Source organism: Bombina bombina, chromosome 1 (genome assembly GCF_027579735.1).
Source record: "Bombina bombina isolate aBomBom1 chromosome 1, aBomBom1.pri, whole genome shotgun sequence".
In the NCBI taxonomy this organism is placed as follows: Eukaryota; Metazoa; Chordata; class Amphibia; order Anura; family Bombinatoridae; genus Bombina; species Bombina bombina.
The window spans coordinates 1,342,863,662-1,342,877,801 of record NC_069499.1 but is presented as its reverse complement, the minus strand read 5'-3'; the positions used below and the strand labels follow the sequence as shown (position 1 = coordinate 1,342,877,801).

General features: G+C 41.6%; 1 protein-coding gene across 4 annotated transcripts in view; it reads left to right on the top strand.

Moving 5' to 3' along the window:
* The window catches only part of LOC128649424 (adhesion G-protein coupled receptor G1), a 209,359-nt gene that overhangs the window by 172,532 nt on the left and 22,687 nt on the right, over positions 1–14,140 (top strand). For all 4 annotated transcript variants that reach the window (XM_053702697.1, XM_053702713.1, XM_053702688.1 and 1 more), the window contains exons 7-8: positions 6,670–6,786; positions 11,978–12,011. In XM_053702697.1, the coding sequence (XP_053558672.1) occupies positions 6,670–6,786; positions 11,978–12,011 (151 nt within the window). The remainder of the gene's footprint in view (positions 1–6,669; positions 6,787–11,977; positions 12,012–14,140) is intronic.

Below are 14,140 nucleotides of genomic sequence, written 5' to 3'. Positions count from 1 at the left end.
TAAGCCATTTTCTTAGTCTCAAGCAGAATAAAGGGCTTAATATGGGCTATAAAACTGGTAGACACTTTTATGGGCAAAATCGATTGCTTTATTTGGGCATTTTATACATGTTTATGCTGGTATTTCACACTTATAAACTTGGGGAACGTTTTTTAACGTCAGGCACTATGTTAGACACCTTTTCCAGTCAGGAAGGGCCTTCCCAGTTGTAGGCTGAGCCTCATTTTCGCGCCATTACTGCGCAGTTGTTTTTGAGAGCAAGACATGCAGATGCATGTGTGAGGACCTGAAGATAGTTGGAAAAGTTCCTAGAAGGCGTCATTTGGTATCGTATTCCCCTCTGGGCTTGGTAAAGTCGCAGCAAAGGCTGTAGCTGGGACTGTAGAGGGGTTAAAACTGTAACCGGCTCCGGTTTCGTTATTTTAAGGGTTAAAGCTCTGAAAATTGGTGTGCAATACTTTTAATGCTTTAAGACACTGTGGTGAAATTTTGGTAAATTTTTAACAATTCCTTCATATTTTTTCACATATTCAGTAATAAAGTGTGCTCTGTTTAAAATTTAAAGAGACAGTAACGGTTTTGTTTTAAAACGGTTTTTGTGTTTTACTGACAAGTTTAAGCCTGTTTAACATGTCTGTGCCTTCAGATAAGCTATGTTCTATATGTATGAAAGTCAATGTGTCTCCCCCTTCTAAATTATGTGATAATTGTGCCAAAGCGTCCAAACAAAGTAAGGACAGTACTGTCACAGATAATGAAGTTGCCCAAGATGATTCATCAGATGAAGGGAGTAGACATGGTTCTACATCATCTCCTTCTGTGTCTACACCAGTTTTGCCCACGCAGGAGGCCCCTAGTACTTTTAGCGCGCCAATGCTTATTACCATGCAACAATTGACGGCTGTAATGGATAACTCCATAGCAAATATTTTATCCAAAATGCCTGCATATCAGAGAAAGCGCGATTGCTCTGTTTTAAACACTGAAGAGCAGGAGGGCGCTGATGATAATTATTCTGTCATACCCTCACACCAATCTGAAGGGGCCATGAGGGAGGTTTTGTCAGATGGGGAAATTTCAGATTCAGGAAAAATTTCCCAACAGGCTGAACCTGATGTTGTGACATTTAAATTTAAATTAGAACATCTCCGCGCACTGCTTAAGGAGGTGTTATCTACTCTGGATGATTGTGACAACCTGGTCATTCCAGAAAAATTATGCAAGATGGACAAGTTCCTAGAGGTCCTGGTGCACCCCAACGCTTTTCCTATACCCAAGCGGGTGGCGGACATAGTGAATAAGGAATGGGAGAAGCCCGGCATACCTTTTGTTCCCCCTCCTATATTTAAGAAATTATTTCCTATGGTCGACCCCAGAAAGGACTTATGGCAGACAGTCCCTAAGGTCGAGGGGGCAGTTTCTACTCTAAACAAGCGCACTACTATTCCTATCGAGGATAATTGTGCTTTCAAAGATCCTATGGCTAAAAAATTGGAGGGTTTGCTTAAAAAGATTTTTGTACAGCAAGGTTACCTTCTTCAACCCATTTCGTGCATTGTTCCTGTCACTACAGCAGCGTGGTTCTGGTTCGAGGAACTAGAAAAGTCGCTCAGTAGAGAGACTCCATATGAGGAGGTTATGGACAGAGTTCACGCACTTAAGGTTGCAAACTCTTTTATTTAAGATGCCGCTTTGCAAATAGCTAGATTAGCGGCGAAAAATTCAGGGTTTGCAATTGTGGCGCGCAGAGCGCTTTGGCTAAAGTCTTGTTCAGCGGATGTATCATCCAAGACAAAATTGCTTAATATCCCCTTCAAGGGTAAAACTCTCTTTGGGCCAGAATTGAAAGAGATTATCTCAGACATCACTGGGGGAAAGGGCCACGCCCTCCCACAAGATAGGCCTTTCAAAGCCAAGAATAAGTCTAATTTTCTTTCCTTTCGTAATTTCAGGAACGGACCGGGCTCTAATTCTGCATCCTCTAAGCAAGAGGGTAATACCTCACAGACCAAACCAGCCTGGAAACCGATGCAAGGCTGGAACAAGGGTAAGCAGGCCAAGAAGCCTGCCGCTGCTAACAAAACAGCATGAAGGAGTAGCCCCCGATCCGGGACCGGATCTAGTGGGGGGCAGACTCTCTCTCTTTGCTCAGGCTTGGGCAAGAGATGTTCAGGATCCCTGGACGCTAGAAATAGTTTCTCAGGGTTATCTTCTGGAATTCAAGGAACTACCCCCAAGGGGAAGGTTCCACATGTCTCACTTATCCTCAAACCAAATAAAGAGACAGGCATTCTTACATTGTGTAGAAGACCTGTTAAAGATGGGAGTGATACACCCAGTTCCAACGGCGGAATAAGGAATGGGATTTTACTCAAATCTGTTTGTAGTTCCCAAAAAAGAGGGAACTTTCAGACCAATCCTGGATTTAAAGATCCTAAACAAATTTCTCAGAGTACCATCGTTCAAGATGGAAACCATTCGAACGATTCTACCCACAATCCAGGAAGGTCAATTTATGACTACCGTGGATCTAAAGGATGCGTATCTACATATCCCTATCCACAAAGAACATCATCAGTTCCTAAGGTTCGCCTTTCTGGACAAACATTACCAGTTTGTGGCCCTCCCATTCGGGTTAGCCACTGCTCCAAGGATTTTCACAAAGGTACTCGGATCCCTTCTAGCGGTTCTAAGACCAAGGGGCATTGCAGTAGTACCGTACTTGGACGACATTCTAATACAAGCGTCGTCTCTTTCAAAGGCAACGGCTCACTCAGACATCGTTCTGGCCTTTCCCAGATCTCACGTATGGAAGGTGAACATAGAAAAAAGTTCCCTGTCTCCGTCGACAAGAGTTCCCTTCTTGGGAACAATAATAGATTCCTTAGAAATGAGGATTTTCTTGACAGAAGTCAGAAAGTCAAAACTTCTAAACGCTTGTCAAGTTCTTCATTCTATTCCTCGTCCTTCCGTAGCTCAGTGCATGGAAGTAGTAGGATTGATGGTTGCAGCAATGGACATAGTTCCTTTTGCGCAAATTCATCTAAGACCATTGCAACTGTGCATGCTGAAACAGTGGAATGGGGACTATACAGACTTGTCTCCAGTGATTCAAGTAGATCAGAAGACCAGAGACTCACTCCATTGGTGGCTAACCCAGGATCACCTGTCCCAGGGAATGAGCTTCCGCAGACCAGAGTGGGTCATCGTCACGACCGACGCCAGGGCGCGGTCTGGGAATCCCTGAAAGCTCAGGGACTATGGTCTCGGGAAGAGTCTCTTCTCCCGATAAACATTCTGGAACTAAGAGCGATATTCAATGCTCTCAGGGCTTGGCCTCAGCTAGCAAAGGCCAGATTCATAAGATTCCAATCAGACAACATGACGACTGTTGCGTATATCAATCATCAGGGGGGAACAAGGAGTTCCCTGGCGATGAAAGAAGTGACCAAAATAATACAATGGGCGGAGAATCACTCCTGCCACCTATCTGAGATCCACATTCCAGGTGTGGAAAACTGGGAAGCGGATTATTTGAGTCGTCAGACATTCCATCCGGGGGAGTGGGAACTCCACCCGGAGATCTTTGCCCAGTTGACGCAACTATGGGGCATTCCAGATATGGATCTGATGGCGTCTCGTCAGAACTTCAAGGTTCCTTGCTACGGGTCCAGATCCAGGGATCCCAAGGCGACTCTAGTGGATGCACTAGTAGCGCCTTGGACCTTCAACCTAGCTTATGTGTTTCCACCATTTCCTCTCATTCCCAGGCTGATAGCCAGGATCAAACAGGAGAGGGCCTCGGTGATCTTGATAGCTCCTGCGTGGCCACGCAGGACTTGGTATGCAGACCTGGTGAATATGTCATCGGTTTCTCCATGGAAGCTACCTTTGAGACAGGACCTTCTTGTTCAGGGTCCATTCGAACATCCAAATCTGGTCTCCCTCCAGCTGACGGCTTGGAGATTGAACGCTTGATTCTATCAAAGCGTGGGTTTTCAGATTCTGTGATAGATACTCTGGTTCAAGCCAGAAAACCGGTAACTAGAAAGATTTACCATAAAATATGGAAAAGATATATCTGCTGGTGTGAATCCAAGGGATTCCCATGGCATAGGATAAAAATTCCTAGGATTCTTTCCTTTCTACAAGAAGGTTTGGATAAAGGATTATCTGCGAGTTCTCTAAAGGGACAGATTTCTGCTTTATCTGTCTTACTACACAAACGACTGGCAGTTGTGCCAGATGTTCAAGCATTTGTTCAGGCTTTGGTTAGGATCAAGCCTGTTTACAGACCTTTGACTCCTCCCTGGAGTTTAAATCTGGTTCTTTCAGTTCTTCAAGGGGTTCCGTTTGAACCTTTACATTCCATAGATATTAAGTTGTTATCTTGGAAAGTTTTGTTTTTGGTTGCTATTTCTTCTGCTAGAAGAGTTTCTGAGTTATCTGCTCTACAGTGTACTCCGCCCTATCTGGTGTTCCATTCAGATAAGGTTGTTTTGCGTACTAAGCCTGGTTTTCTACCAAAGGTTGTTTCCAACAAAAATATTAATCAGGAGATAGTTGTACCTTCTTTGTGTCCGAATCCAGTTTCAAAGAAGGAACGTTTGCTACACAATTTAGATGTAGTCCGTGCTCTAAAATTCTACTTAGAAGCTACAAAAGAGTTCAGACAAACTTCTTCTCTGTTTGTCGTCTATTCTGGTAAAAGGAGAGGTCAAAAAGCAACTTCTACCTCTCTTTCCTTTTGGCTTAAAAGCATCATCCGATTGGCTTATGAGACTGCCGGACGGCAGCCTCCTGAAAGAATCACAGCTCACTCCACTAGGGCTGTAGCTTCCACATGGGCCTTCAAGAACGAGGCTTCTGTTGATCAGATATGTAAGGCAGCGACTTGGTCTTCACTGCACACTTTTGCCAAATTTTACAAATTTGATACTTTTGCTTCTTCGGAGGCTATTTTTGGGAGAAAGGTTTTGCAAGCCGTGGTGCCTTCCGTTTAGGTAACCTGATTTGCTCCCTCCCTTCATCCGTGTCCTAAAGCTTTGGTATTGGTTCCCACAAGTAAGGATGACGCCGTGGACCGGACACACCAATGTTGGAGAAAACAGAATTTATGCTTACCTGATAAATTACTTTCTCCAACGGTGTGTCCGGTCCATGGCCCGCCCTGGTTTTTTAATCAGGTCTGATGAATTATTTTCTCTAACTACAGTCACCACGGCACCCTATGGTTTCTCCTATTTTTTCCTCCTGTCCGTCGGTCGAATGACTGGGGTGGGCGGAGCCTAGGAGGGACTATATGGCCAGCTTTGCTGGGACTCTTTGCCATTTCCTGTTGGGGAAGAGATATTCCCACAAGTAAGGATGACGCCGTGGACCGGACACACCGTTGGAGAAAGTAATTTATCAGGTAAGCATAAATTCTGGTTTTTACAGTTTCTTTTAACAGCACATCCTCTGATCCTTTGCCTCTCTCAGTAGGAGAACTGCAAGGCTCTGCCTTGGGTCCCTTGCTTTTTTCTATCTATACGTCCTCCCTTGGAAAACTTATATCCTTCTTTGGCTTCCAGTACCACTTATATGCTGATGATACCCAAATATGTGTGTCATCTCCTGCTATCTCACCCTCCCTACTCAACCAGATCACCCACTGTCCCACTGGATTTCTTCACACTACCTTCAACTCGATCTAAAACTGTATTCAAGACATCCCACACCTGACATTTTTCTTACAGTTGGAGACTTTTCTCAGCACCTCACCCCAGGTCCGCTGTCTTGGGGTCACACTTGACTCTTAACTCACATTCACTCCACATATTCAAGCTCTCACCAAATCCTGCCATACACACCTACGCAACATCTCCAGAATGTGACCTTTTCTTAATCAAGAAACCACAAAAATACTAATTCATTCCTTCATTTTGTCGTGCATCAACTATAGCAATCTACTTCTAAATGGCCTTCCCAAATACCACCTCTCCCCCCTCCAATCTATCATGACTGCTTCAGCTAGACTCATCCTCCTAAGTTGCCGATCTGCATCAGCTGCTCCACTCTGCCAGTCTCTACACTGGCTCCTCATTCACTCCAGAATACAATTTAAAGTATTAACGCTATCTTATAAAGCACTCAACAATCTCACTCCCAACTATATTTCCTCACTCATCTCCAAATATTTCCTAAGCCGTACTCTTCGAACAAATGCTCACCTACGTATTTCCACTTCTATTATCTCTTTGTCTCTCTCACACCTCCAAGACTTCTCATGAGCTACTCATGTCCTCTGGAAATCTCTACCCCGCTCAATCAGAGTGTCTGCAACCTTGCATAGCTTCAAATGCTCTTTAAAAACCTACCTATTCAGAGAGGCTTACTGTCTCTCATCTGCTTTTCATCCTTCCAAAAACAAATCTTCAACTACCGGACTCGCTGCTGCAACTACAATCCATGTGACAAGTTATCCAAAACCTTATGTCTCATGTACTAGTTTTGTTTAGTCTGTTATGTATTTGTATCTTATCACAAATCTTTCACTGTATACACCTATCTTTGTACTACGGAAGAAGGCAGCGCTATACAAATAAATGATGATAATAACAATAATGTCTGCTATGTCTCATGTACACGCTGCTGCATCTGTCTATACATCTATTTGTTTCTTCCTAGGATGCAGATAATAGTTCTGTGTTAAGCAACCAAATCATTGGAATCAGTGTTGAGAACAGGAAGATCGTCAATCTGACTGAAAACATTGTGTTTACTTTCCAGCATCGGCCAGTGGAGGTAAGATTACTCCACCAACAGTTTCTGTTTTATTTATTGATAAGTTTTGTAGTCACCAAACCCCAAAAACATTTCCTTTTGAATGAAAGAGTAAAGAGTATATGAAGGAGTATATAATTGTGGTATGTGTAAGCAAAGAGAAGACTATAAGTTCACAGGGATAGAGGAGAGAGCTACCAGGAAGCACAGGTTGAGCATGCTGGTACAGTAATAGAGGGCTAATACCAGGGGGTACACTAGAGGAGTACACATATATAGGAGAGGGTACTGGAAAGGAAAAGGGGAGAGGAGTACAGGTATACAGTGATAGGTGGAGGATAATGGGAAGGAGAATGGGAGAGGAGTACAGGTATATAGTGATAGGTGGAGGATAATGGGAAGGAGAATGGGAGAGGAGTACAGGCATATAGTGATAGGTGGAGGATAATGGGAAGGAAAAGGGGAGAGGAGTACAGGTATACAGTGGTAGGTGGAGGGATAATGGGAAGGAAAAGGGGAGACGAGTACAGGTATACAGTGATAGGTGGAGGATAATGGGAAGGAGAATGGGAGAGGAGTACAGGTATACAGTGATAGGTGGAGGAGAATGGGAAGGAGAATGGGAGAGGAGTACAGGTATACAGTGCATGTATACATTGATAGGGGAAGGTTACTGAGTACAGACAGGGAAGAGAAGTGCATGTATACATTAATAGGGAGATGTTACTGAGTACAGACAGGGAGGAGAAGTGCATGTATACATTGATAGGGGGAGGTTACTGAGTACAGACAGGGAAGAGAAGTGCATGTATACATTGATAGGGGGAGGTTACTGAGTACAGACAGGGAAGAGAAGTGCATGTATACATTAATAGGGAGATGTTACTGAGTATAGACAGGGAAGAGAAGTGCATGTATACATTAATAGGGAGATGTTACTGAGTACAGACAGGGAAGAGAAGTGCATGTATACATTGATAGGGGGAGGTTACTGAGTACAGACAGGGAAGAGAAGTGCATGTATACATTGATAGGGGGAGGTTACTGAGTACAGACAGGGAAGAGAAGTGCATGTATACATTAATAGGGAGATGTTACTGAGTATAGACAGGGAAGAGAAGTGCATGTATACATTAATAGGGAGATGTTACTGAGTACAGACAGGGAAGAGAAGTGCATGTATACATTGATAGGGGAAGGTTACTGAGTACAGACAGGGAAGAGATGTGCATGTATACATTAATACGGAGATGTTACTGAGGACAGACAGGGAAGAGAAGTGCATGTATACATTAATAGGGAGATGTTACTGAGTACAGACAGGGAAGAGAAGTGCATTTATACATTAATAGGGAGATGTTACTGAGTACAGACAGGGAAGAGAAGTGCATGTATTCATTAATAGGGAGATGTTACTGAGTACAGACAGGGAAGAGAAGTGCATGTATACATTGATAGGGGGAGGTTACTGAGTACAGACAGGGAAGAGAAGTGCATGTATACATTGATAGGGAGATGTTACTGAGTACAGACAGGGAGGAGAAGTGCATGTATACATTAATAGGGAGATGTTACTGAGTACAGATAGGGAAGAGAAGTGCATGTATACATTAATAGGGAGATGTTACTGAGTACAGACAGGGAAGAGAAGTGCATGTATTCATTAATAGGGAGATGTTACTGAGTACAGACAGGGAGGAGAAGTGCATGTATACATTAATAGGGGGAGGTTACTGAGTACAGACAGGGAAGAGAAGTGCATGTATACATTGATTGGGAGATGTTACTGAGTACAGACAGGGAAGAGATGTGCATGTATACATTGATAGGGGGAGGTTACTGAGTACAGACAGGGAGGAGAAGTGCATGTATACATTGATAGGGGGAGGTTACTGAGTACAGACAGGGAAGAGAAGTGCATGTATTCATTAATAGGGAGATGTTACTGAGTACAGACAGGGAGGAGAAGTGCATGTATTTATTAATAGGGAGATGTTACTGAGTACAAACAGGGAAGAGAAGTGCATGTATACATTAATAGGGAGATGTTACTGAGTACAGACAGGGAGGAGAAGTGCATGTATTTATTAATAGGGAGAGGTTACTGAGTACAAACAGGGAAGAGAAGTGCATGTATACATTAATAGGGAGATGTTACTGAGTACAGACAGGGAGGAGAAGTGCATGTATTTATTAATAGGGAGAGGTTACTGAGTACAAACAGGGAAGAGAAGTGCATGTATACATTAATAGGGAGATGTTACTGAGTACAGACAGGGAGGAGAAGTGCATGTATACATTGATAGGGGGAGGTTACTGAGTACAGACAGGGAAGAGAAGTGCATGTATACATTGATAGGGGGAGGTTACTGAGTACAGACAGGGAGGAGAAGTGCATGTATACATTGATAGGGGGAGGTTACTGAGTACAGACAGGGAAGAGAAGTGCATGTATACATTGATAGGGAGATGTTACTGAGTACAGACAGGGAGGAGAAGTGCATGTATACATTGATAGGGGGAGGTTACTGAGTACAGACAGGGAAGAGAAGTGCATGTATACATTGATAGGGGGAGGTTACTGAGTACAGACAGGGAGGAGAAGTGCATGTATACATTGATAGGGGGAGGTTACTGAGTACAGACAGGGAAGAGAAGTGCATGTATACATTGATAGGGAGATGTTACTGAGTACAGACAGGGAAGAGAAGTGCATGTATACATTAATAGGGGGAGGTTACTTAGTACAGACAGGGAAGAGAAGTGCATGTATACATTGATAGGGGGAGGTTACTGAGTACAGACAGGGAGGAGAAGTGCATGTATACATTGATAGGGGGAGGTTACTGAGTACAGACAGGGAAGAGAAGTGCATGTATTCATTAATAGGGAGATGTTACTGAGTACAGACAGGGAAGAGAAGTGCATGTATACATTAATAGGGAGATGTTACTGAGTACAGACAGGGAAGAGAAGTGCATGTATACATTAATAGGGAGATGTTACTGAGTACAGACAGGGAGGAGAAGTGCATGTATTTATTAATAGGGAGAGGTTACTGAGTACAAACAGGGAAGAGAAGTGCATGTATACATTAATAGGGAGATGTTACTGAGTACAGACAGGGAGGAGAAGTGCATGTATACATTGATAGGGGGAGGTTACTGAGTACAGACAGGGAAGAGAAGTGCATGTATACATTGATAGGGGGAGGTTACTGAGTACAGACAGGGAGGAGAAGTGCATGTATACATTGATAGGGGGAGGTTACTGAGTACAGACAGGGAAGAGATGTGCATGTATACATTGATAGGGGGAGGTTACTGAGTACAGACAGGGAAGAGAAGTGCATGTATACATTAATAGGGAGATGTTACTGAGTACAGACAGGGAAGAGAAGTGCATGTATACATTAATAGGGAGATGTTATTGAGTACAGACATGGAAGAGAAGTGCATGTATACATTGATAGGGGGACGTTACTGAGTACAGGCAGGGAAGAGAAGTGCATGTATACATTGATAGGGAGATGTTACTGAGTACAGACAGGGAAGAGATGTGCATGTATACATTGATAGGGGGAGGTTACTGAGTACAGACAGGGAAGAGAAGTGCATGTATACATTAATAGGGAGATGTTACTGAGTACAGACAGGGAAGAGAAGTGCATGTATACATTGATAGGGAGATGTTACTGAGTAGAGACAGGGAAGAGATGTGCATGTATACATTGATAGGGGGAGGTTACTGAGTACAGACAGGGAAGAGAAGAGCATGTATACATTAATAGGGGGAGGTTACTGAGTACAGACAGGGAAGAGAAGTGCATGTATACATTGATAGGGAGATGTTACTGAGTACAGACAGGGAAGAGATGTGCATGTATACATTAATACGGAGATGTTACTGAGTACAGACAGGGAAGAGAAGTGCATGTATACATTGATAGGGAGATGTTACTGAGTACAGACAGGGAAGAGAAGTGCATGTATACATTGATAGGGGGAGGTTACTGAGTACAGACAGGGAGGAGAAGTGCATGTATACATTGATAGGGGGAGGTTACTGAGTACAGACAGGGAGGAGAAGTGCATGTATACATTAATAGGGAGATGTTACTGAGTATAGACAGGGAAGAGAAGTGCATGTATACATTGATAGGGGGAGGTTACTGAGTACAGACAGGGAGGAGAAGTGCATGTATACATTGATAGGGGGAGGTTACTGAGTACAGACAGGGAAGAGAAGTGCATGTATACATTGATAGGGGGAGGTTACTGAGTACAGACAGGGAGGAGAAGTGCATGTATACATTGATAGGAGGAGGTTACTGAGTACAGACAGGGAAGATAAGTGCATGTATTCATTAATAGGGAGATGTTACTGAGTACAGACAGGGAAGAGAAGTGCATGTATACATTGATAGGGGGAGGTTACTGAGTACAGACAGGGAGGAGAAGTGCATGTATACATTGATAGGGGGAGGTTACCGAGTACAGACAGGGAAGAGAAGTGCATGTATACATTGATAGGGGGAGGTTACTGAGTACAGACAGGGAAGAGAAGTGCATGTATACATTGATAGGGGGAGGTTACTGAGTACAGACAGGGAGGAGAAGTGCATGTATACATTGATAGGGGGAGGTTACTGAGTACAGACAGGGAGGAGAAGTGCATGTATACATTAATAGGGAGATGTTACTGAGTACAGACAGGGAAGAGAAGTGCATGTATACATTAATAGGGAGATGTTACTGAGTACAGACAGGGAAGAGAAGTGCATGTATACATTGCTAGGGGTAGGGTACTGGGAAGGCACGGCAGGAGGAGTGTAGATGTAGAGTGATACGGGTAGGGTACTGGGAAGAATAGGAGCAAAGTGCAGGTAAACAGGATTAGGTGAGGGTATTGGGTAGGGAGGAGAAGTGAGCGAATACAGTAACATTGGAGTGTTTAAAATTTGCTGGGAAGCTGTAAATATTTACATTTGGCTGAAAAGTTTGTATTGATGAACTAAATGCTAAGGCTACATGAGAATACACTCGTCCATTCAAGCAGCACATTGGTGTCTATGCTGATATTAGCCTGCATAGTAAGTGGAACAGTGAGTCTGTGCTATGTAGCTTCACACTAGACTTATTCAGCGCCCATGTTACAAAAATCATAGAATAAAAGACAATGTATTGTTAAAATACATTTTGTCTTCCTACAGGAAAACTTCACTTCAGTCTGCGTCTTCTGGAATGGTGAGTAACAAAGAGAAGAGAATCCTATTGATAGCTGGAACATACTATAGGCAGCCTTTGTATTTCAACAGATCACTGCATAATACTGTATTAATTTTATAAATATAAAAGATTGTTTAAAACTTCTATATATAGCTACAGAGTATTGCACACTTTTGTATAACTGAATTATAATATTCAGCGTCTCTGTATAACTTAGAGTGGTCTGTTTATTAATTCCTTAGTTTACCTGCAAAACAACACACCTATGTAATTACAAAATGATTCTGTAGTCATTAAAGGGACAGTCTAGTCAAAATTAAACTTTCATGATTCAGATAGGGCATGCAATTTTAAACAACTTTCCAATTTACTTCTATTATCTAATTTGCTCAATTCTTTAGATATCCTTTGTTGAAGAAATAGCAATGCACATGTGTAAGCCAATCACACAAGGCCTCTATGTGCAGCAACCAATCAGCAGCTACTGAGCATATCTATATATGCTTTTCAGCAAGTCATATCAAGAGAATGAAGCAAATTAGATAATAGAAGTAAATTAGAAAGTTGTTTAAAATGACATGCTCTTTCTAAATCATGAAAGAAAAAAATTGGGTTTCATGTCCCTTTAATATATCATTAAAGTGTAAACACTTTCTGAATACATTAAAGGGACACTAAACCCAATTTTTTTTTTCATGATTCAGATAGAGCATGCAATTTTAAGCAACTTTCTAATTTACTCCTATTATCAATTTGTCTTTGTTCTCTTGCCATCTTTATTTAAAAAGCAGGAATGTGATGCATAGGAGCAGGCCCATTTTTGGTTGAGAACCTGGGTTATGCTTGCTTATTGGTGGGTAAATGTAATCCTCCAATAAGCAAGCGCTATCCATGGTGCTGAACCTAAAATGGGCTGGCTGCTAAGATTTCCATTCCTGCTTTTAAAATAAAGATCGCAAGAGAACGCAGACAAATTGATAATAGAAGTAAATTAGAAAGTTGCTTAAAATGTCATTCTCTATCTGAATCCTGAAAGAAAAAAAAATTGGGTTCAGTGTCCCTTTAACACACAATTTACTACAGTTGTCCCCCCACCCCTTAACTTAATGGGTGTGTTCAGTTGAGGGGCAGATATGTAGCAAGCTTAGGCTTGTGAATGCTGCAGTGTGTTTTTCCAGTTCACAGTAACAAACTACAGGAAAATAGTTCATAATAAATAATATAAGTATATTGCAAGTTTTTTTGTGTGTTTTTTTTTAGTATTTTGTTTTAATACTAATAATTTTGTTTGTTTGTTTGATTAACAGGCATCTTTTCAGGCCCTGAAGTGTTTATTAGTTGGTTTGTTTTTGTGTCAGTTACATTGAAAAAGTTTCTTGTTTTATTTGGCAGAATTATTGTAACAAAAAGATATTCTAACGTACTTGGCAAATAAAAAGAACAGAGAGCTCCATTCATACCACAATAGCATTTAATAAAATAAATCATTAAGAGACAAAAACATATGACAGTGGCATTGTTTGCCTATTAAATGCAGACAGTTCTGTAGGATATATCCCAGCATTCTTGGCTGTTGTTCTGCTCATGCACAACAGAGCTCGAAAAACAATAAATATGTTTGGGTTGAATGTGATTGATGGAGTATATGTGGGGTTTGTAAGACATGTAAACTTAACTGTTATTTATTTTATTCATTTTGATTATTTGGAACCGTAGCTTAATCCTTTACTTTAATTGTTTGTTTTTCTTTCTAAATTTATATCCTGATTTTATTTTTGTTTTGAAGCATTGGAGGATTTTTTATTTATTACATTTTTATTGAGTTTCATGAAAATCGATTAAACAGACATTGTGATTGGTAGAACACAAACAAACATCTGCAATCAAAAGAACATACAATGAAAATTGTAGTAAAACAATAAGGTTATTATACACAGGGAACAGTTCAAAAAGACATTTTCAACATTTAACATTCTTCAAACTACAGGGCAAATATCACTGATATAAAGTTATGTATATGCACCACAACTAGCAAATACTACACAACAAATTGAATCATATATTTGCTGTATAAGAGTGGAAAGCTTAGATCTTAAGGGATTAAAGTAGAAAATGAAGGGAAGGAAAAAAAACATTCTTACAATTAC